The sequence below is a fragment of the Mastigoproctus giganteus genome, chromosome 11 (assembly GCF_048544385.1).
Source record: "Mastigoproctus giganteus isolate SK-2022 chromosome 11, ASM4854438v1, whole genome shotgun sequence".
Classification (NCBI taxonomy): domain Eukaryota; kingdom Metazoa; phylum Arthropoda; class Arachnida; order Uropygi; family Thelyphonidae; genus Mastigoproctus; species Mastigoproctus giganteus.
Window position 1 is genome coordinate 52,665,625 of NC_143585.1, and position 25,072 is coordinate 52,690,696.

Sequence of the window (25,072 nt, forward strand, 5' to 3'; positions counted from 1 at the left end):
TCAAAATTCTTCTGACATCCTTTTGACGGAAGACCACAGAAGGCATTAAATGGAGCATGCTGGGAATGGTGGGAGGTGTTTTACCAAGATCATTAATACTTGAGTTGGAAGAAAAATGGGATGCTAGCAGGTCAGCTTTATCCTTGGCTGAAGTGACAATAGAACCATTTTTGACAGGTGGGAGCAGAGATGGGCAAAAGTTGTGGCCAATAGCTTTGGCAAGAGGGAAGCTTTCTACTCTTCGTCTGTTCAACATTTAGTTTGGACCAATTAATAACTGCTTTACAATTATTGCGAGCTCTGGTGCAGAAAGAAAATGAAACTGAAGAATTGGAAACAAGCCAATTATAATATGCAACATTCTTCTCTTGAACAGCTTTAGCAACTTTTTTTTTTTTTTTTTGGAAAACCAAGGTTTAGATAAAGGACAAGATTTTAGGGTGGAGTGTGTAATAAAGTACTTGATTTCTGCAAGAATAACTTCACTGACACGATCTGAACAAACATTGACATAAGAAGTTTTGAAACAGCAATGCGACCAAAGAAAAGAAATCTTACAGGTCATCCAATTTTCTAATTCTTGTAATGCCAAACAACACAAGGTTGGGAATAGCCAAGAGATAAAGGCTCCATCGAAGAAGAGACAATCACCAAGTTATGATTCTGAGGTGCCTAAAGGACGACTCACTTCAACCATGTACTTAGAAGGGTTGTTTGTGAGAAAAAGATCAAGCGTGTTGGCTGTGTGGTTAGGATTGTCCGGTATTCTGGTAGGTAAATGAACAATCTGTATGAGGTCATTAGTAATCGCAAAAGCCTCAGCATCTCGACCAGCTGGCTTTGTGAACATTAAAATCACCAGGGAAAATTACCTCACTGTTAGGAAATTTAGACTGGAGAAAGTCAAGGGGCAAATAGAGGAAGTCAAAGAGTTCCAAGTGATTAGCAGAGTTGGGAGAATGGTAGAGATAACAGATGAATTTGACACAATGAGGCAGAAAGATTTTAAGTCAGAGAAGATCGAAAAGAGGAGATTTCAAATTACAAAGTCTCTGACGGGGCTATATCGGAATGGACATATGCATAAGTACTACGTTTGAGGCGAAAGGAATCATACAGCGAATAATTTGGGCAACTGAGATGAGCAGTGATTGAATCAACCGATAACTGAGATTCTGTTAGAAAAAGTACATGGGGTTAGGCAGACTGTTAGTGGAAATGGACATCAATGAGATTGAAATATAAACACACAAAGTAATAGTCATTTCCACTTTTCAGTTCAGAGAATTGTCAAGATTGCAAAATTTCAAATGTGCAAATGCATACATATTAATATCGTCAAATAAAGAAATAAAAAGATAAATAATAATAATAATAATAAAAGAAACTATTTTACATCACTAATAATCAAAACAAAAAGCACATTTTGTAAAACAATTAAACATAAAAAAAAAATAAAACGGAACTGCTGTCTACAGTATTATATTATTATTATCCTCTGCAACATCATTGGATGCAATAATTTAAACTATGTGTGAGCAACATATGGTTTATAAGTTGCTGAAAGCAAAATGAGCCTAATCATTAATTAATGAGCAACATTAATTTTTGAGGGACTTGTCAGGTCTAGTGCAAGTATCATGAGTTAAACACGTTATGGACAATAAGGGGATCATAGAACAGTCAAAGAATTTCATTAGTTTAACCTTTGACTGGGTATACTGAGTATACAATACCAACCAACACAAAAAACTGCATATGAAACTTGCAAGTCCTAAATTATGACACACATCCGTTTGTCGTTGACCAGAATCGATTCACTTCAAAACGTCTAATTTAATTTTCAAATTCAGTATTTTTCTTACATTTATAGTCTTTGTACTGCACCCAGACATTGCTTTTTCATTCTTATCGGCCATTATTAACTCTTCTAAAATGTAACTGCGCTGGTTGCATTAATTACGATACAATGTTCAAGTAAACTGTCTGTTACAAACGATGTTTAATACTGTACTGAGTGATGACTAGACTTCGGATAAATGCATATAATGCAAATATTACAAGCAATATACTTGATCATTTTTTAAAATGTTGTTCTCGGAACTACGTAACAAGTCACTGTATTGCAATTAAATTAGCGTGCGAGAAAATTTCACTGAGCATGGGAAGTGTTTTAATGCTGTTTTGCTATTCATTTTCAAGTTATCGACTCCATCAAATGAAACGATTTCGTTAAATATGCCCAAAATGCAATCTGTAAAAGAGCATTATAGTGATCTGTGACAGCATTATAGTCAGATATGGGATATAATATAAGAACAGCGTTATAGCGAATCAGCGTAAAGTGAACCGCATTATAATGGGGACCTGCTGTATGAAGAGTTATTAAACAGTAAGTTAAATAATACTGTATTGAATATTTTATCTGCACTAATGATGAGCATGGTTGAAAAGTTCATATGTTATATATCTGAGAATAAACTAGAGCTAAAAGTTTTTTCACCATTTATTTATATGCAAACAACCTATACTGTCTATTTTTAGAACCCAGCAGATCCTCAAAATCTCTTAAACTGTAATAAAAGTTTGACACTTTACTAGAAGAATTATTTAAGAGAAAAGATGAGAGGAAGAGGAAAGCTTTAATTTGTTCTCTGCTGGAAAGATCAGAAGTAATATTCTCACGAATGCACTCTACTTCTATTTTAAAATTAAAACATTTTTATTTTTTGAAAATATAGTGACCCATCAATAAATTAAACATCTGCATTTGGCTTAAATACTATTAGAAAACTAAACTGCCCTAGTAACTTTTACTAGGGCAATTTTTTTTTCACCATTCTCAGGAGAATGATTTAAATTTATTTATTATATTTCTTTTACATGTTATTTATTTTTGTAACTATGAAACGATGAATTAACTTCTGCTAGCAGTTAACAGTGGTACTAAGCATAAATGTAATAACAATGAGATATGCAGTCACATTTGCATGAAAGTTAAATTGTAAACATATATGTTTTAATGCAACCTCTACTGCTGTAACACACACAGTATAGTTAGCTGCTAAAAGTCCTTTTAGCAGCTAACTGTACTGTTCATACTTACTTTTGTTGCCAAGAAACTGCTTCAATATTGTGTGGGAGTAAGGTATTGTAAACAATGAGTAATAAGTGAAGTATTGTAAACTGTGAGTAATAGAACTGTCAATATTTATGTCATCATCTTTCCAGAATAAGAAGCAATTTTAACTGAGTCACAGAATCTGGTACACCACCAGATAAAACTGCTTATCCAATTTACTTAATTCAATGTAGGAGGTTAATTGTGAAATGTTAAAAGAGTTAATAGCCTTTCAACATTTTTTTGGAGCTATTATCCTTATCAAAATCAGTATCAAATGCAATTTGGAATTGTGCTTTTTTTTTTTTTTTTTTTTTTTTTTTTTTTTATCAGCAATTATTCAAGTTAAAATAGCATATTGCCCAAACAAATTACTGCATATTTAATTAGAGGAATGTAAACAAAGGTTAGAATGTTTACAGTGATGGATACAGGAAGCAGTACACAACTATTGATGTTTCAGTTAATAGAATTTCAAATAAATGATGCTACACTATACACTATATCTTGTTTTCACTTAAAATTATTAAGGTCCAGCTTCCATCTTCCAGACTGTAGGAAAACAGGTACAACATGATAAATTTTATATTTAAATTAATTTCAGGTAATAATATTAAGAGAGTAATAAACACATAATTATAAAATCACATTTCAATTGTTATGGAAATTACATTATTTCTATAAAATATACACTTACCGTCGAATGGGTGAAGTAAAGTGTGTATAGATGCCAACTGCCAGTCCATAATGGTAGTAGTCAGTTTCAGGAAACATGCCACTGCTCAAATAGAGAGCCTGTGCCATACAGCGGGTAGCTACTAGTCTTAACATTACATTGAAATAGGGATTATCTGGTATCACAGCTTGATCCAAGGATACTGCCAAAGTTTTATTGCTCTCGGTATTGATAATGAAATCCTGTATAATATATATATTAAAAATAACCCATCAAGAATAGTTAAAAAGGTGAATTTCACTGCAATATTTAAATAAAACAATTCTAATTTAATTTCTTGAGAGAATGACACAAGTGGGAATTAACTAATTGTAATAAGAAATTAAAAAACACTGCACTCCATGTAAATTTTAAAGGCAAAAAAAAAAAAAAAAAAAATATTGGGCTCATTGAAAAGAAAAGAAAACATCACAGAAAATATTCCAATAACCCATCCATTTAGAGGTCACTTTTGACAACATATTGAAATCCTTGTGGATATCATTTTCAAGTCTAAAGTGTGGACCTGACTGCCCATTATCAGTATTTGTGTGGTATCGTGGAACTGGTTACAAGACACTGTAATGGGTGGTTGGCTCTGTACTTGAAAACAGCATTGACAAGGATTTTAAAACATTGTCAAAATTGGCCTCTAAATGTTTGGGTTATTGGAATGTTTTTGGTAAAGTTTTCTTTCCAGCTTGTTTCAATAAGCTATGTGCTTGTTAACAGAATAGACTGCTTCTACAGAGAAGGAATACACTTAAACAGAAATATTGAGGCAGTATTAGGTGGGTCAGAAAACTGCTAGCTTTGGAGGTGGGAGGTACACAGACTAACAGATTAACAATAGCTGCAGGCAGAAGTGAGTGTGATTCTTGCACTGCTTCTATTGGAACATGCAGCAGCCTGGAAAGCAAGGTACTGGAGATTTCAAGGCCTGCTGTGGGTCATCATGGAAAAAAAAAATACATGGGCTGTGTCAGGATAACTAAGAGTAAGAACAGGTACATATATACTGGCATGTAAACCAATTTTAGGAGCATAGTAAATAAATTTGATGAATTTGAAGTACAGGTCAAGTTATAAAATGCGGACATTGTGGAGATATCAGACATGGTGTCACTCAGATATAAGGGATGCAAAATTTGTATGTGGGGAATACAATGTATACAGAAAGGATATTCTAAACAGTCCACCCATATTGAAGGAGGGCTCCCTCCAAGGGGTGCCCCCTCTATCCCTTTAAATCCCTATTTCCAGGTGGATGACTGGCAGATTTTCCACCTGGAAATAGGAAGTTAAAGGGATAGAGTGGCATCCCTGTGGAAGGAGCCCTCCTCGTGGAGGGGGGGGGTCTATTTAGAACAGGAAAAGATTTGTGGTGATAGAGTCCAACAGGTTGGGATTGGAAATGGGGAAGAGAAACAGGAATTGTAGGGGAGTAAAGTCATAGGGGTAGGACACCCTATGTTAAGAGATCACACTGTGAATACACAGAGCTTCTCTGTTAGTAATCCCACACCAGCCAGGCGAGCTGAAGCCATGTCAGCAAATCTGTTGTTGTTGTTATTTGGTTTTTAGGAGCATTAGCAACTAAGGCCATATTGCTCCAGGGATATGCGGCAGTCATTCCCTGACCTTTCTGCACCCTCCGTATTTGGTGGTCACAGGTTCAAACCCCGGTCTAATCAAGAAGCATGTGCTACGCACTGCTCCTGCCCACCTGGCTATGGAGGTGCCTTAGCGAATCTCATGTCATGCACCAGAAGAGGGGACATGATGTCTGCAGGGTGAGGAGAGGTTTCCAGGTAGTTTTATATATATATATATATATATAAACAAAAAAGTAGGAGTGTGTTATAGGCTGAATTACTGTGATGAGAACAATGAACAACTTTACAGAGAAATAGAGTGAGCAAGTAAATTAGAATATAAAATAGGAATCATAACTTTCCAGATATTAACTGGAACTTGTGAGTTGGTAACACACATACTAGTGAGACTTTTGTGGATTTATTGGATAACTGTTTTCTACAGCCGCATGTTAGAGAAGCAACAAGGGAGCAATACTCTTTATCAGCAGTGATTCTTCATGCATTAAGAATCGGCAGGAAAAAAGAACCACCAGGTGGCAGTGATCACAGTGTGTTGATGTGGGATCCACTTACAGATGAAGGTAAAGGGAAGGGTTTTTGCTTTCATAAGCTTCAGACTGCAGTGGTCTCAGACAATTTTAAATTCTATACAGATTCAACTAATGATGTTACCAACAACAAATTCTAAATGGGAAGCATTTAGGGAAATAATCACAGAAGCTACTATTTTCATACCAACTAAGAATACTGTTCAAGGCTTAGACCTAAATGGATGTCAGCTGAACTATTGAGACATGTGGCAGAGAAGAAAAATACATGGGATGCATGCACATTATCAGGTGATACACAAGTTATAGCTATAATAGGCTTCTGTTATCACCTAATAATTTATATGCATCCATGAATTTTTTCTTCTCCAATGCTCAAGTCACAAAGGAAGTTAGGCAAGTCAAGGCAAATTATGAAGTCTCCAGCAAAGAATGCCAAGAAAAGCAGCAAAGATCTCATTACTTATTAACAGTAGAAGGGGGGGGGGGGGTTGATCACATTGATCCACTTGATGTTGACCCTGCTTAGATTGCTGACAGATTGAATAGGATTCTGCATCTATATTCACACGAGGAATTCTTTAGGGAGTGACAGAGGGGGGATGCCAAAAGTAGTAAAAACTCTGTAACAGACAGCTGATATTCGGGTGACAATCAAGTCAAGTGGACCAAATTTCAGCAAAGTCATGTTATTCTGTGCAGTGGCATAACTAGAAAAAGTGGGCCCCAATCACCCCAGTGGCTTACATTTGGTGAGTGTGGGCTTGGCACACCCAGGGTCCTGAGCTGGATATCACCATTCTTCTCTTTTTTGGTGATTCCTTTCTACTTATCTCTCTCAGGGTAACTCGGGAATTTTTTTTTTTGGATGGTGCAGCGTAAGCCTCGGGCTTTCTTGCACAATATGATTAATAATATACCATACCATACCATCAATGCAAAGTTTAGTGTGGGCCTCTGAAAATATTTCTTTTGGTTAAAGTGACCAGATCCTTAGTATTCTAGTGTGGGACATCAATTTTACAATCCTCCCCGCCAAAAAACAATATATACATATATTTTTTGAAATTTTTTATATATAAAAAATATTCACATACAAAATATAAATTAAATACATATATACTAAGCACCCGTTATAGTGATCAGATTTGCAAATTGAATTTTGATTCTAATAAAAGGTGATTTTAATAAGTGAAAACTGACAAATATTATCCAGAGGCTATAAAAATAAAGATATAAAGCAGAAATTTACACTTTATTACCAAAGGTACAAAATGATACGTAAAAATCGGAAGAATATTCCGATTTTTAAGTATCATTTAATTGGTAATAAACCTTTTAGTTATTTTGTTCGGAATGTAAAAATCGGATGAATATTCCGATTTTTACATTCTGAACAAAACAAAATATCCACAGGTTAGCAAAATAAAAATAAATTTAAACTTATGTACATAGCTTAATTAACATGCATATTAATTAAACATAATTTGTAATATGATTATAATTTTTAAAATAGTCACTTATTTTAGATTGCTTTAAATTATCACAAAAGTCTATTTGTAGATTTTTCAATATTGTATAAAAGTCTATATTCATGATCACTTGCACCAGTTTCTTCCAATGCTCTCCTCAGGATGGCTATAGCTTCACAAGTTTGCCATTTTGTAACTGGAATTCGTTCGGGTTCATCTTCATTTTCCTCCTCCTCCTTGGCGAAATTATCAGTAACAGACGGGGCAATTTCTTCATCAGTTAAAGTTGTAGTAACTTGTAGATCACCATATATGTCCACCCAATCATTAAACTCCTGTTCATCCATATCTTCGGGCTTTTCAACGTGATGGGTATCATGACTTAGTTGTCCATCATGAACCATTAATCCACGTTTTTTGAAACAGTTGCTAATGCAGTTTTTGGAAACTTCATTGTCATATGAAGTGCATCTAGAACAGTTATTTGCTTTGTGATATCAGATGATGTTCCCAGACCCAGAAGATAATCTTCAAATAAAGAAGCTGTCATCCAAGCATTGGTATTATTGGCATATTCAACAGGCAGCTGTTTTATTCCTTTAAAACATCTAGGCAATTTACTCTTGCAGATAACTAATGGCTTCATCTTGATTGTTCCCGTCATGTTAAAAGAACTGTAATCCTGTCCTTGATCTTCTTTCCTGCAGATGCAGAAGAATTTTTTAAAATCATGCAGTGATCTGGGGTAGCCCTGTAGTACAACCCTGTTTCATCTGTATTAAAAATGTCTTCAGGATTATAAGTGCTTAACACAGTTTGCCAAGAGGTTTTCAACCAAGTGTCAGCTGCAGAACCATAAGAATCCTGTTTTTATTTGTGAAGTTTTTTGTAAACAATATCATGCCTCTCCTTCCATCTTGTCAGCCATCCATCCGCTGCCTTAAACCCTCTGTGTAGTTTTTCAGCAAAATCATTAGCTTTTTGAAGAAGAATGCTATGATAGATTGGTGCATTAAATGAGCTGGCCTGTTTGAACCAAATGAACAGAGCTTCATCTACTGTTTGGCATTTCCCTTCACGCTTCCTTTTTCTGGTTTCACTAATCGCATTAAAGTTTAATGTGTGACGTGATTTTAACAATTTTGATAAAGATGATTGAAGTGCTCCTAATTTTACTGCCGCTTCCCTTTGAGACATATTGCCTAGTTTTAAATTATCGCATGTTTCTCTAATTCATAACTTATCTTTTACAATCAAATTCACTCTCTTTCTGTTCACTGACATAACACAGTAAAAAAGATAAGCTTCAATCAATAACAAAGCACACGGCACACACAAATTGGAACTAACACGACACACGCAAGTGAGATGAAGTTTAGATATAGAAATGAAGAGTAGATTTCAGCAAAGGGGAAACACGTTTCACCATAATAATGTGAAAACACAGAATTCCAGCTATCGGTATTATTACAAACGAAGAAGATCGAGTTTACTACCTCTTTATTGCACTAACAGAAAAGCCCAATAAACCGGAAACTGCAAATTGTTTTCAATGTTTTTATGGTTGTGACCGCCAGAAATGTGCTTTAGAAAAATATCAAAGAGGCGTTCAAAATTGATTCTTATAATCGAAAATATGATTCTAGTAAACGATGAAAGTGTAGTGCATTTTGTTGATTTCAATCGGTTCTTCGATATTTGATTCTAATAACCAGTGATCACTATAAGCGATGCTTACTGTACTTCATTGAACTAAATTTATAAAATAAAACATCACACTTCTTTTAAAAAAAAAATAATAAAAATATAGCCTATATTTGTTTCCCCCCCATATATTTGTTTTATTTCACAGAAAAACTATATTATATAGGTATTTCTGTGAAATAATCAAAATACATACTTCTTTTAACAATAAAAACAATTGAAATTAAATACATTTTCCACGGAGTGAATTTTTCTTAATAATTCTTTATTATTTGCTATTGCTTCGTAAAATTCTTCACAAGAATTGGCAAAATTGCTTCCAGCGTTTCTACGGTCAGTTGTATTTTTCTGGCATCCACAACTTATTTACTACAGAAAAAACTCTTTCCGTTGCACCACTGGTTCCCAGCAAGCACAATGCAAATCATTTGCATTGTGTTTGGCATTAAGTATGGAGGCTACATGTCCAACCTGGAAAATTTTCAAGGGGACTTTAGTTTTGGTAAAAATAAAAAATTAACAATACAATGGTAAACATGTAATTAGGAGCATTGTATGTACCCTTGCCTTAATCTTTTGTGTAGCTCCATTGTCACTAAGTAAATTACACGATAAAAAAATTTAACTTTAAAAAAACAGTTCTGCATTTTTGAATCGGCAGTCCTCTCCCAGTTCATCAAAATGTTTCTTAACAAATCTCCCCCGTTTATTTGCAAATTGTCAAAGTATACTCCATTTCTGCACAATAGATGATGCTTCCTTGATGATATTTTCAAATTCATTTCTTAATTTTTTCACTGGATTATATGATGTTTCTATATCCAATTCATTCTTTGCAAAATCGTTGATGCTGAATAAATACATGACAAGATTTTCCTCTATCAGTACGGTGGTTAACATAAAATAAAAATTTTCAATATTATTTTTAATCCGGACAGCTTCTGACTTTTCATCGCTTTTAGATGATTGTATGATAATTTTATTAAATGCCATTAGCAAATCGGGAAATCTCAATTTTATAGCAATTATAGATGTGAGCTGACTAGACCAAGTTGGATTTAATTTCTTTAATACAGTATCGCATTCACTTGTAATTTGAGATAACAAGAGCCAACAGTTGATACTGTAGCCAAAAAACAATACATACAGGAATACCTCGCATAACGTGGTTTCGAACAGTGTGGGTTTAGCTATAGTGCGGTTTACAAATTGAGAAAAAATTAACTGCGTCATGCACCAATACATTTGATATGTATGTATTATAATGCCAGCAAGTAGGCCAATGCGTTATGGATTCAAGGCCATGCTGACTGTTGTCACAACTCCCATTATATATGGACTCTGCTAGCTTTGATACATTAGTAAACACTCTAGATTCCGAGCGGTGAGGTCGTTGATTGTGCGTAAGCTGTACAAATATTTTTTGCTGTGTATTTTTATTAAAGATTATTTTTTAAAAACGTTACACCTTTATACGCAAATATGAGTGTAAAGAAGAAATGTAATGGCGCTGAGTGTTCTTCTAGATCCAAACATCGAACGAGGTATGAAAGTAAGGCAGGCGTTGCAAAACGACATTCGATGTTATCAATAGATGTATGTAGATAAAAAAACTGTACAAACTAAGCTGATTAGTTATTTTTCAAAATAAAAATACAATAAATACTTCACTTATATTCTTTTGGTATGTACATACTGCAATAAAAATGATTTGTACTGTACTTATTAGTATTTTAGTTTCTTTTTTTGCAAGAACTTCGTGTGCATCAATTTATAATAAATAAACACCTATATATTTTTGCAACTTGATCCATATAATCAAATTGTCAGAATGTATTACATTAAAATACATACTAATAATACCTCGATCGGCGCGGTTTTGCATAGCGCAGTATTTTTTGGCACGAATTAACCGTGCTATGCGAGGTATTCCTGTATATACTTTGAACAATGCTGAAATAGTTGGATATTTCCAGTACTCCATTTAATGCATCGGGTTAATAATTAGATTGAGATTGTGTGCCACACAATATATGTACAGTACAACACATTCGGTTGTAATTAGGTGGGATTGTACTCCTGAATATGCACCAGTCGTGTTTGCTCCATTGTATCCTTGCCCAAGACAATTTGAAAGATCCAGATCATTCGAATTTATGGAGTCGCAAATAACACGTTAATCTAGTAGCTGATCCATAAGTAACAGTGAGAAAACCAAGAACGTTTCTCTGACATCTATACATTTAGGTCTGTCGTCATATGGATCTTTTTAAAATATGGACATAATGGTACACCAAACTTAGTTGATCCATATTTGGGATATCTTGCATTGTATTAGCAATGATGGAAAAATACAGGGCTTCTTTAATATCCTTAGTTAATTCTTTTCCTTAGTCAATCAGGTTAAACGTTGGCCCAAGCATTCAATGCTTCCAGTCGGTAAATCCACAACCTGTCTCATAATTGGGTCATATTCTGCTGACGACTTTACATCCAACAAAAAATTTCCAAAAAGTAGGTATCACTTAAATTTTCTTGACCCCTTAAAGCTAATGAATTTCTCCACAATTTTAAGATTATTTTAATCCCCCCCCCCCCACTGGTGCATTATCCTATAGGCAAAAAAGGCCTATTTGATATTTGATTGGGGCCTAGGGCTCCAATCAAAGCCCCCCCCCCCCCCAAATCAGTGTTTTTAAAAACTCATTGCTGTTTTTTACTAATATATTTTATGTGATTTTTTTTTTATTGGAAACTGAACTTTCTACCTGGCAAAGTAAATGAACTTTACTTTCCATTTTGCCTTGGGCCCCATGAAGGCATAACGTGCCACCGAATCCCCGTTCTAATACTTTTCTCCAAAAATTACATTACTCAGGTAAAATTTCTTCCATAATTCTATCAAGTCCTGTATTTCTTTTCCATGTTTCTTTCGCTGTGTATTCGACGTGCTTACAGCTATTTTTAAGGGCCTTAATTTTAGTAGACAAATTTTGCCAGTCATTGATGCCTTTCATCCAGTTACATCTAGTTCCAGAAAACATCCAGCATGTCCTGCAATACATGGAATCCAGTTTTTTGGAGTAGCATAACTATTCCCTGTTCATTTTTAATCCAGATTTACTAGTGATTGAATAATATTTTATCGAAAATGATCTATTTTTGTTTTTGGAAATAGTCCTTTTGGCTTGCAAGCACCATATTTTATAATAAATGTCTTCATAACCGGCCTCTGTAGCCGAGTGGGCAGAAGCGGGAGTGCAGTAGCACACGCTCTTTGAGTAGACCGGGGTTCAAGCCCCCTGACTGCTGAATACGGTCAATCTGCCAACCTGCACTGGACCAGCATGGCAGATTATGGTCCATTTCCCTCAGCATGAATTGTTGAGGAGGCTTCCATCCTGCAGTGGGTTGATAATGGCTGCACTTTACTTTACTTTATCTACTGTTAAATTCTTTGGATAGTGTGCAATGTCAGTGGAATAATTTTCTTTTTTAAGATTTTTGACACTGATATTTTCGGTTTCTTTCATTGTTGAAAAAACTTCATTTTCTTCTGCAGAGGGAGATGGTCTACCTGAGGATTCTTCATCTTCAAGTGTTTGAATATCATTCTCTTGTCAACCTCAATTGATGGCTCTTTTCCCATTTGGTTGGTGTCAAAAGTTGTAGATTGACTTGTCGTTGATGTCAATTCTGTTTGTGGATGAGCGAAATATGAAGGCAATTTTTAATTTTTTTAAACTTCTTTTGTTAGAGATTCGCCAGCAGCACATTTTATTTTGCGTTTAAAAGCACCACTTTTATCCATGGTTAATTCAAAAAGTAATTATAAAATTTTTATACTGAACTAAAGTAATAAAATACTAACGAAAAACAAAATAACCCGAATATTAGCACAAATCTAAAATTACACTTATAGACTTTCAGCATGGCTTACTTCTGTTAGGTTGTTAGCTGTTACTTAGCAGAATACATCACTCCTAATCTCAATAACCTACACTTTAAAACAGTAATGGATCAGCTGTAGTGGTGGTAACCACCACTAATGCTGATCTGTTACTGTTTTACAAAAGGATGAACACTACCATGTCATGAGCCATTTATGAGATGACTGGTGGAAAGTAAGGAACAAAAAAGTAAACTACAACCTTTAGATACTTTAGTTTTGGTTTGGATCTAACTGAAACAAATAGCAGTATCATCAATTGCTTTCCCCCTTTTGGCACCTAGGACTTAGTGACTATTTCTTTGCCTTTGTTTATATAAATAAAAACCATTTATATTGAGCGGAAATCATGAATCCGCTACCTTACTATGGTTTGGTTGGTTGGTTCTTGGGTTTTATTGGCGCATTAGCAACTAAGGCTATAATGCACCACAACCAGGTGATATATTGTTGTTGTTGTTATTAAATTTGTTGGTGCATCAGCAGCTTAGGCTATAATGCACTGATTACTGTCTAATATCTTCTTCGTTTGTCTTACGAGTGATATGACTCATATATTGTGATATTTATTTATCAATTTTAGAAAGAGAAAAATGTCATCCATATCCTCACGATCTCCTAGAACACACTGTAATGATAACTGGCCGAAGTTATGAAAATGAGAGAAGAAAGCAGTTTTCCGTTCTTTCAGATATAACGGGCATTCCAGGATAATATGTTTTACTGTTAATGAGCATAAGCAGTTACTGCATTGTGGAGGATCATCATTTGTTAGTAGGTAGCTACGAGGAATGTATGACCAATGCGTAATCTGGCCAGGATGGTTTCTCCCTTTCTATTTCATCTCAGACTGGATTGCCATTGCTTGGGTTCTCTTTCGATTTCAAGAAGTTTATTATTTGCTTGATCTTGCCACATGCATGTCCACTCTTGTTTATACATCTGTTTGATAATGGATTTATGGTCAATATAAGGAGTCCTGAAATTAGATGGTATCACATTTGTAGACATTTAGCAGCTAAATCTGCCTGCTCGTTTCCTGGTATTCCAACGTGTCCAGGGATCCAACAAAATATTACTTGCTGTCCATGTCCGTGAAGTTCTAGTAGCTGTGCCCTTACTATGGGAGAAGGGTGCTAGAATGCAGAGTTTCATTGCTTTCTACAATAGCCAAATCAGCTCCTACGAAACAGGAACTGCAAAGCAACCAGGGACTTTTTTTTTTTTAATTGAGTAAAAACGTAAATTTTTACTCAGTTAAATTTTTTTCTCGAGGTGTGGCATCCACACCACATGAAGGAATGTTGCGCTTCTGTGTCACCAGGCAATATTCGGTAGTGGATGACTCTCATCAACTGGTGCAATACCACCACTTCACTTATTGCAGGGTGAACATGTTTTTAGACAACTAGGAAAAGATGGGCTGGGCCATTTATGTCTAAAAAACCAGTGTCCTTCATCAAACTAAGATAAAGATTATTTGCCCAGAGAAATGACTTCCCAATTTTGATTCCCAGGTTTATTACGCTCAGAGAGGCGCGTTGTTTGACCGCATTGTAACCCAGATGTCCAAAAATAACCACCCAAACAATAAAAACATTATAAGTGACTGGGTTCATACCCAGAAGAGGCTTGTCGTCTGACCACACTATAACCCTCCCTCTACAAAAACAGGCAATCTAATAATTGGCAGTTTATCAACTTGCATCAAACTCCCAACAACAGAATAATCACGCCTAAGGTATTTTTAAACACATAATAACATTCATATCCCCTCAGTTAATTACAAACACAGTATAAAACTTAGTGATTGTTCACTAAGTTTTATACTGTGAATTTAGTGAATTTTCACACGGGGTGAAATTTCACATTGAAGGAGGCTGTAAATATGTATATAGTTATATTCTCGGATATACATGGGTTGTTATGCCTTAGAAAAGCTATACCGGCCCTTGTCCAGGGGATAGCGTTTCCTATATATTTTCATTAACATACTTGTATTTAATCATACTAACACTTCTTGTACTTGCATAAACAAATACCCATTGGGCTTTGTGTCGCCTCTCCCAGTTTGCTGATTCTGACACTATTTTTACAAAATTTAAATTTAACACATTATCTTTTCTCATTTATTAGCACTTCTCATCTAATTTCTATACAATCACCTAAAAAATTAAAATCAAGCAAAACTGGAATGAGGACAACAGAAACGGGTAGGTATGAGACATTCTTTTAGTCTGGCTATCAGTCTGTCCAAAGCCCTCGAAGAAGTAACAGACTGATGACCAAGTGGAAGAATGTTATTTTCATTTTCATTTTTATTGTTTATTATAATTTTATAAGCCTTCGAAGCTAAAGCTAGATTACTTTTACAAACTTGTTAGTTTGATCCTTATACACCTAATTCCCTACAGATAGGTACCATAAAATAAAATTGACTAATATAATTTCATGCACATATAATGCCTAATTACCCCAGGTACAATAGCATTAACGTTGCACATCTGACATGGACCTATTACGGTAAACTTTACCAAATATTATTTTTATAGTCTTCAGTAAGAACACACACACACACATATATATATATATATATATTTCAGTATCGGGTTTTATCTCCTACCGAGTTATGTTATACGAATTTTGTATCTCCTATCAAGTTATATGTATTAAGTTATAACGTTACATTTGTAAAATCTAAGTTGTTAATATGTATTAAGTTAAAAAAATTATGTTTGTAAAATCTAAGTAGTTATAATAGACAATAAAGTTAACTATCTATTGAAACCCACGTGGTGCAAACTGCCACACTAGCTATCTATGCCAAATCACTGATTCTACAAGATCTACGAATATTACTGTCATACGTTACAAAGTTAAATTATTAAACGACTTAAGTAGAGTGCTACAATTTATAATCCTCTGCTGATACTGATTACACTGCTACAAGTTATATAGAAACAACCAGTATCTACTATATCGATACGAAAACAATGGCAGCAGAAATCGCCTGTGGTGTCTATGCAATTACAAGGCTGAGTAAAGAATAAATGCACCAAATTAATCAGAAAATCACAAAAAATATTATATTACTAAATTTAAATCAAAAGTTATAGAAAAACAATAATTTCAAACCAATAAATAAAAAAAAAAGTCAACTTAGCAGCTTTGAACATGTTTGGCTCCCACTATCCTCATCAGCATACATGCAGATAGGCAAGAGACATTTATTGCTTAAGTCTGGCAGGATCCCTTGCATCCCTCTATTCATAAATACTATTCATGGTCTAGCATGAGAGAGACACACTGAAGGTATCCTTTGCATCTCCAGACAAACATTATGATACGTAAATCTCACAAAAAAGACGAGACAGCTCTGTTATGTATTGGAGTTCAGCTGCCTCCACCTATATGCAGAATTTATAGAAAAGGAGAAGTCACAGTCCAGTTCTTGGATTGAACTAAGCATTTGTTTTGGTGGGAAGTGATCTGACAATGCACATCACCTATTTTGTATGATCAGTGTCAGTATCAATCTCAATCCCAGTTGCAGCATTCACCAAGAACATAGGTCCCAGATGTTTGACTTTGAGAACTCCATCATAGCATTTTGGTTGTGATTGTAAGCCTCCACTGTAATCAGGAGAGGCATCTCCTCTTGGTGGGGAACTTCCCAATGTACAGTGCTTGGGCCACAGGTATTGCTTTTACCTCAGGAGGGATATGAAGTTTGTACATAGTCCACTTCAAAAGCCAGTATTCTGCTACAAAAACTCTTTTGACCATGGTTGAGGCATCATATAATTGATCGTAGACAACTTGAGCATTGAACCACAAAACATTTTGACAATTAAAAATAAACACCTTTCTGGGCTGATTTATTATTGTGTAAAAAAAATTTTTTTGGCTACTTTCAATGAACAAATAAAACAATTTTAAAAATAAAAGTTTCAATGATGTTGCTTTATCATTCTACAAATTAGCATATCATTATGATAAAACCAAGTTCTGAGTCGATTCTTCTATGGTCAACTATGACCTTAAAAATTGTACAAAACTTTCTCACAATGCCAGCACTTTTTTGTTATATCTTCCAATACCTCTATTTACTTGAAGCTAACAGCCCTATTTCAAGGCAATTTCAATTATTCCCAGAAGGTTTTTCTGTCTGTTTGTAGAAAAGTTTGCACATTGTGCAGGATGCAAAACCAGGAATAATTCAAATTTGAACAGATCTCTCTACATGAGTGAAGTGGCAAACTCACTATCCTGTCATGATGCCTCCTCCACACATATTTTCTGGAAACAAATTTACTACAAGTTTAATATAAAAAGTTATTGCATAAATTCATACCTAATGCCAAGAAGACAATGCAAACTTACTTTAGAAATTCCAGCTTTTATCAATGGTTCGAAATTTTCTGGCGCAGGTGCTGGATGTCGCCTCAAAAGAGCACATTCAGGAAACTCTTCAAATATTTTGATAGCCACAGATATGTTTGCAAGCAACATAAATTCTTCAACCATGGAGTTAGTTTCCCTTTATATGAGAGATACTTCATTAAAATGCTTTCTGTATTATATAAAAACAAAACTACTTTATATACAGAATAATCTAAATGTTCTTATGTACCTACTATAAACAACTAATGTTCCATTACAAGTAACAAAATGGACTTATATGCCAAAAGTATATATAAATTATTGGCTATCTTTAACTTTAGGAGACTGAATAATTGTTGTTGATTGTACTCTTCATTACTTTCCATTGAGAAGAAATGGCTGAGTGGAGAGGGGGGATTAGGCTGGTGGTAAACATATTGTGAAGCAGTATTGTGGAGACAATTTCTGTGGTATAGGCAAAACATAACATGCTTTGGTGAAATTTCTCACATGCAATTTTGTCCTCATTAAAATGGTCAATGTAATGTAATGTAATGTCAAATTTGTTTCCTTTTCAAATAAACTGAGAAGGAATTTTGGTAATGCACAGTGTAGTAAGTTAAAACTAGCTTCATTCCAGTTTATTTTATTCTATTCTATGAATTAATATCGGTTTTAGTTAAATTTCAGTTATGTTTCATTTAATAACGATCATCTTCTTTAATTATTTACATTTTTAAATCATTTTAAAAATGACAAAAACTGTGGATTTTGCTTTTATACTATATGCCAATGAAGTACTGTGGCATTTTGATGAATGAGATATCAGTTACAGAGTAATACAAGTCTTGCTTAAAATACAAAACACTTCTCCATAAAAAATATACAGGCCAAAAATACTAAAAAATTATTAAGTGAAAAATTATTTATATCAAAAATAACAGTGAGTAGCAATACTTAGTGTAAATACCTGGTAAGCTAATACAGTGGATTCCGGTTATTTGGGCCACCGGTTAATCGGGGCAGCTGTTTATTTGGGGCAAATCTTAAAAAACAGAAACCAATTGAGAAAATAGCCAGGGTTTACTTCGCTTAATTGGGACAGCATGCCGTTTAATCGGGGCAGGAGACCACAGCACTAGAGATTACCCTACGATGGTCTCCGACGGTACCACGTGGTTCGGTCGAAAGTTGATCAAAGAAAGTTTACCATATTATAAGTATGAACCCCAGACTAAAGAACCGTACTCACAAACTATACACCATGTCATAATAATGGTCAAGATGATTCCTGCACAACAGACTAGACATAGCAGTGCCCAACACCAGCAACCTCCAGAAAACCTACAAGGAAAAGATCAGGAGGTATGCTGGCTTACATGGAACTCTAGAAAGCCACAATCCTGGACACCTGTAGGATAGTCAGAGTTCTTCGACCAACAGTAATAACAATAATAATAGTAACTGGAGTAAAATGGTTTCTGACACATCACAGAGGTGGAAACAAAATCATATAAAGGAGAAAAGTTTTTTTTTTTAAAATAATAATAATGTTTCGGTTTATACTCCAAGACAACTATATGTTAACAGGAGTTTTAAAAACTTCACCATACTTCATGACAACTGTACTATTCAGTGTTGAAATGGTTTCTGATAAGTCACCAAAAAAAAAAAAAAAAAAAAAAAAAAAAACCAAACCTTATTAATTTTACAAATTCATATCTCAATTTTATGAACTTTCCCCAACTTCATAAGAAATAAAAGGGCAAGAATGAAATACACTCAGTCCTCGTATAACACGTGTTTACATTACACGAATTCGATCATACACGATTTATAAATAGGGGAACAATATCGTATATAACACAAACCGAATTCGCCTTTATATTTACAAGAAATGGCAGTCGAACGCGGAATCACCCCAACTGAACACAACATGATAGGAATGAAGAGAAGATTCTGAGAATGTATTTATGTTTTTTATATCAGTGAAGGGGAAACACATTTCACCATAATAACATAAAAACCCAAACAATTCCAGCTATCGGTATTATCGCAAATGCAATCAGATCGAGTTTACTACCAGTTTATAACAGATTCCACTAGCAGAAATGCAACTGGAAATTGTTTTTATTGTTTTATGGTAGTAAGCCCCAGAAATGTGCTTTAGTAAAATGTGTTCATAGTGTCTCTGCCTTTACGATGTTGTTTATTCAGTTGCTACATACGGCAGCTTTGTTTATGTGTATCAAGCATGCCTCCTCATTTTGTAATTGTGCTTTATTCCCTAAAAATGAGTAAAATACTTAAAAGGTGTGAAAAGGAAGCGTCCTGGTGAAGACACTACAGATTCAGAGAGAAAAAGAAAAGCAATATCGATAAACAAAGGCAGACTGGGTCAAAAATTCTTACCAGGGAAAATTTGTAGTGACCTCATACTAGCGTTTATGACCAAAATCACACCAGCCTCAGGCCCACCGGGATTTCCCCGGTAAGGCTTATGGCCAGTCCACCTCTGTCAATAGAGAAAAAATATGAGATTGTGAAACGCTTTGAACGAAATGAAAGACCATGTGATATTGCACGCGCTACAGGCCTAAATGAGGCAACACCAAGAAAATAAAAACTTTCATAGCAGGAACAACTCAAAATGTAATTAAAAATTCATTAGATTAAGACACAAAGAATTGGAAGAGATGGAACCGCTGTCATCTGTTTGGATAAAAAATCAAACAAAAAACAAGTTTGCTTACATTAGCAATTTTTTATTTGATAAAAAATTGCTAATGTAAGCAATTTTTTATCAAATAAAATATTAAGCATTATATTAATATTAATATAATATTAAGCATTAGTCGTAATAATAAGCATTAATATAATAATATTAAGCATTAGTATTAAGCATTAGTATTAATATTAATATTAAGCATTAGTCGTAATAAAATACTTATGTATTTTATTATGATAATTTATTGTGTTTGATAATGTCTTGGTTACAAATGTGTGTTCAACCCTGGCTGGTTGGCACCTAACCCTATTTTTCCCATAAGGCCTGTTGTTTATATTGCACGAGGGTTTTTAGGAACACAAATATCGTGTCATACGAGGACTGACTGTATTTAACAAATATTGTACATGCAGTTAGATACAGGATACTATTTAAGGTACATTTTTGGTGAAATGTGCTATCAAGCACACGCAAAAAAAGTGCAAATTACCAAGTGTATCTTCTAATGATTTCTTTTTAGAATAGTTTGCTTGAGGTGACTAACTATTTGCTATTCTTTCCATGTTTCCAGTTATAAGTTTTTTGATAATTTTATTGTATCTGTATAAGGTGTAAATAATATCTATTAGGTTACATCTCAATTTGGTTTGTAGAAGGGGACTGAAGAGTTAACTAGTTATAAGTACAGTAACACCCATGAGAGGTAGAATCTGTATAAGGAGGAATGTCAAAGCCAGAAATCTCAAATCACACTGCATGATGCTGATGTTCTCAAGGAAGTCCCTCTATGTGGCAGAACCCGAGATGTGGACAGAAAGAGAGATATGTTGAACTTACAGAAATGTTTTTGGGTAGGGTAGTTTGGGTTTTGAGTTGCTTCCCAATTACACACCATTATCGGTCCAACAAAGCTTTTGTTTGGAAGACCTTTTGTCCCAACTGGTAAGTTTGGGAAAACCAGGAATAACATCTGAGCAAGAAGAAGTGAAAAGCAATTGACCACCCTTTGAGTTGTGCCCTTGCATTAGCTACTGCTATCCTGAAACTCAGCAATTCTGCATCCTTTTGTACTCCATAAAGCAACCCATAGAAAAATGTTTTCCTTATGTGAGATCAGGAATGAAGACTCATATGCTTTTAATTTTTTCTGGAAAAAGACTCGTTCACACACATGGGTGTTGCTCCAGGATTTCTGTCTTTGCTGAATTGTTTTTGGCAAAAAAATACCAATACATCTTTGGTGACTAAAGCTCATGTCACAGAAATTTATGTAGAGTGCTTAGTCTCTGGTTTACACTTGAAGTGATAACTTTGGTGCCTTTGAGAAATTACCCAGACATTTTTCAATAATGACAAGGTACATTTTTCACAATTTTCTAACACTGGGGGGAAAAAAAAAATAATAAAAATAATGTTTTGGTGTCAAATTCTAGTGTCATCTTGTGGTGTAATCACTGAATACCTGGCACAGTACAACTTTTCGGATAAACAGCATTACGGTATTTATTCATTAAATTTATTGGGAATGTTTATGGCAACATTCACTCAATTTAAAACAACTTTTTATTGTTATGGAAAATTAAGTGCGTATATATTTATTTTCAGACCCATGGACCAAAAATTGAAAAATTTAAATCTTAAAGAAAAGACTTATTAAAATGGTCACTGAGGATAAAATAAGCATTATGGAAGTGAGTGTGCATTTTAAGTGTGGAAAGACACAGACTTATGTCACCAAGCAAAAGGATAAAATAATGGAAAAATATTTATTGAGCTGTAAAAATGATATGGCCAGGATGAAAGAAGGGGATATAAAGTACTCAGAGCTAAATCATTGTTTGAGTGGTTTTCAGCAGCAAGATCAAAGAACTTTCCTATTTCTGGTCCAATTCTACTTAAGCTGGATGGTTTTTCTGTATCATATGGATGGCTACAATGTTTTAAGAAAAGATAACATAACAGTTAATGTCTCCTGTGAGGAAGTGAATGATGTTGACAAAACTGCAGTTGAAAATTGGCACGATGAGTTAAAAGAAATAATCCATCGCTATAATTCTAATAACATTGCAAATGCTGATGAAACAGCTTTTTTTTTTTTGTTTTCAGCATTCTGCCAATTGATTGACTGATTTTTATGGAACAAGGACAACTGAGGCCATTATGTGCCACATCCAAGCTCTGTCAATTAAAACCTTTAAGGTGAAAGGTGTTCTTGAGGTCACTATTTGAAAGAATGGTTAATTATACTTTTCGTTGTCTTTGCTGATGGAAAATTAGAAAAACCATTAGTGGTAAGGTGATAGGCAAGAGTGAAAACCCAAGATACTTTAAAAATTTAAAGAGCCAACTTCCTGTGGAATGGATAGTGAACAAGAAAGCTTAGATGACAAGTGCTATATTCAAGGAATTCTTGAAGAAGTTAAATAAAAGAATGGAAAATGAAAACAGGAATAGTCTACTTTTCCTAGATAATGCTACCTTCCACCCAAGAGGTGGAAGGTTGCATTTCTCATATATTAGGTTAAGTTTCCTGTCTACTTGTACAGCATAAGTTCTACAACCACTAGACAATGGAATTATACAGAATGTAAAAGTGAATTACAGGAAATTGATACTTCAGCACCTTATTGCAAACATGGATGACTGCAAGAGAGTATCAGACTTGACCATAAAAATTGATGTGTTAGATGCAATTACATTTTTAAGCTGCTCAGTGAAGTGTGTAAAAGATTAACATGTCAGACAGTGTTTCCAAAACTGTGGCTTCATTTTGATGATGCCATTGGTTGTGAAGAAGTTGTTTGTAATAATGATTACAGTGAAATCCAAAATTTGATCGAAGAGTGTACGAAGATGAGGTTAGCACTGTGAATGCAGGAAGTTTTTCAAACATTGACGAAATTGTTTTCCTAGCAATTGATGAAACTGACTTACAAAGTGTGATAGAATCTGAAACTAATGAAAATTTCGGAAATTCAGATGATGAACAGAGTGGAGAAGATTATGAAGAAATGGAAACACCAACTCCAATCACAGGTTGTAGGTTATATCAATGCTTTAAAATGAATGGCGGAAGTGATTTTTATGAAAAGGTTGTGGAGTTGCTGTTCACTTTTAACCATATGAAGAAATCCCAGCAAAAAATCAAAGCAATTGCTATTCGACAGTTTTGTCAACATTTTGCATTTAAAAATTTTTTTTTTTTTTTGCGTTACATTTTGTATTATTGTCAATGAAATGTATTAGTTCTTTCTTTTAAGAAAATGATTTAATTCTAATAAATCTAGTCTTTTGCATAATTTTCATATTATGTAGTGCAAAATGTTTCAGTATTGTTGTTTTTCCTTCTCCCGAGGCCTACAGAAATATTCATGTTCTACTTAAAATCTATCGATACATACGGTAGAACTTTGATTGTCCATCACCCTATTTACCGTCACTTAACCCCACTATGCCATAATGCATTGTGATATTGGTGCAGGTATCACTCAGTCTTCATTTACAACTCACTGTATATGGTTGTACTTTAACCTCCTGTTTCATATTTTAATAATTTTTATTTAATAAACCCATTGAAATGACAGAAATTTAAGCGAGTAGCGTTGGAATTATCAAAAAAAAATTGAAATAATCAATTGTATACCAATCATAATGGTATGTATGTGCTAATAGCATCGGTTTATGGAATAGGAAGAACAACAGTAAATTATATAAAGCATGATGCAGACAAAATTGAAAACCATGTGTCAAAAATAGAAACCAATGAAGCTTGTGAACAATTGGATACTGCTATGTTTCAATGGTTTGTTCAAAAATGTAGCCAAGGAATTCCATTGTCGTGACCTATAATAATCGAAGAAGCCATTGAAATCAATAAAAAACTAGGTGGAGATCCTTCATTCAAGGCTAGCATCAGATGGTTAGACCAATTTAAGTTTCACCATGGTCGATCCAGAGTGAGAAGCTAAATGCAGATAGTGCAGAAATTTCTGTTCACTGTGAAAAACTACAGAAGGAAATAGCTAATCGAAGTTTAGTTAAGGACCAAATATATAATTGCGATGAGATTGGCCTTAATTGGAAGGCACTGGCCTAAATGAGTGAACCTGGGATATAAGATGCAAAAAGATTGCATCACTATAATGGTATGTATGTGCTAATGCCAGCAGTAGTCATAAATTGCCTTTGGTTGTTATAGGAAAGCCAAAAAAGCCTAGTTCACTTAAAAATATTAATTTAAATGCTTTGTCAGTTAAATATTTCTCACAAAACATGTGGATGAACTAAGATATATTTCATGATTGGTTTCATAAAATATTTGTACCATGTGTAAGATCATATATGGCATGAAAACGTTTATCTCAATATGCAATGCTACTGATGGACAATGTGCCTACTCATCCCATACACATATCTGATTTAAAAAGCAATGAGGGCAAAATATCGTGCCACTTTCTGCCAGCAAACATGACATCTCTCATTCAACCGATGGACCAAGGCGTGATTGAGAGTATGAAACGTCATTATCACAAAATGTTAATTCAAAAACTTGTTTCAGCAGAAAATAAATTAGATGTGATAGAGTTTTGGAAAAGCTATACTATAAAAGATGCAATTTTCAATGTTGCTGATGCCTGGAATGATGTTCCAGTTCAAACAATACAAAGAAGCTGGAATAAGTTGTGGCCAGAAATATATTCAAGCGATACAGAAACTATTCCAAAAGAAACTGAAATTTTGCAGTTATGTTCAAATGTTCCAAGTTTTAAAAATATTTCGATGGAGGAAGTAAATGATTGGCTGGATATGGACAAAATGGATGTTGGATGCAAAATTTTAGAAGACAATGAAATT

The 25,072-nt window shown here is 34.4% G+C and overlaps 1 protein-coding gene across 1 annotated transcript in view; it reads right to left on the reverse strand.

Moving 5' to 3' along the window:
* Positions 1 to 25,072, reverse strand: part of Dis3 (exosome complex exonuclease RRP44-like protein Dis3) — a 219,245-nt gene that overhangs the window by 28,379 nt on the left and 165,794 nt on the right. The window contains exons 16-17 of the mRNA XM_090385074.1: positions 17,491 to 17,647; positions 3,819 to 4,039 (exon numbers count right to left, since the gene is read on the reverse strand). Of these exons, the coding sequence (XP_090241200.1) occupies positions 3,819 to 4,039; positions 17,491 to 17,647 (378 nt within the window). The remainder of the gene's footprint in view (positions 1 to 3,818; positions 4,040 to 17,490; positions 17,648 to 25,072) is intronic.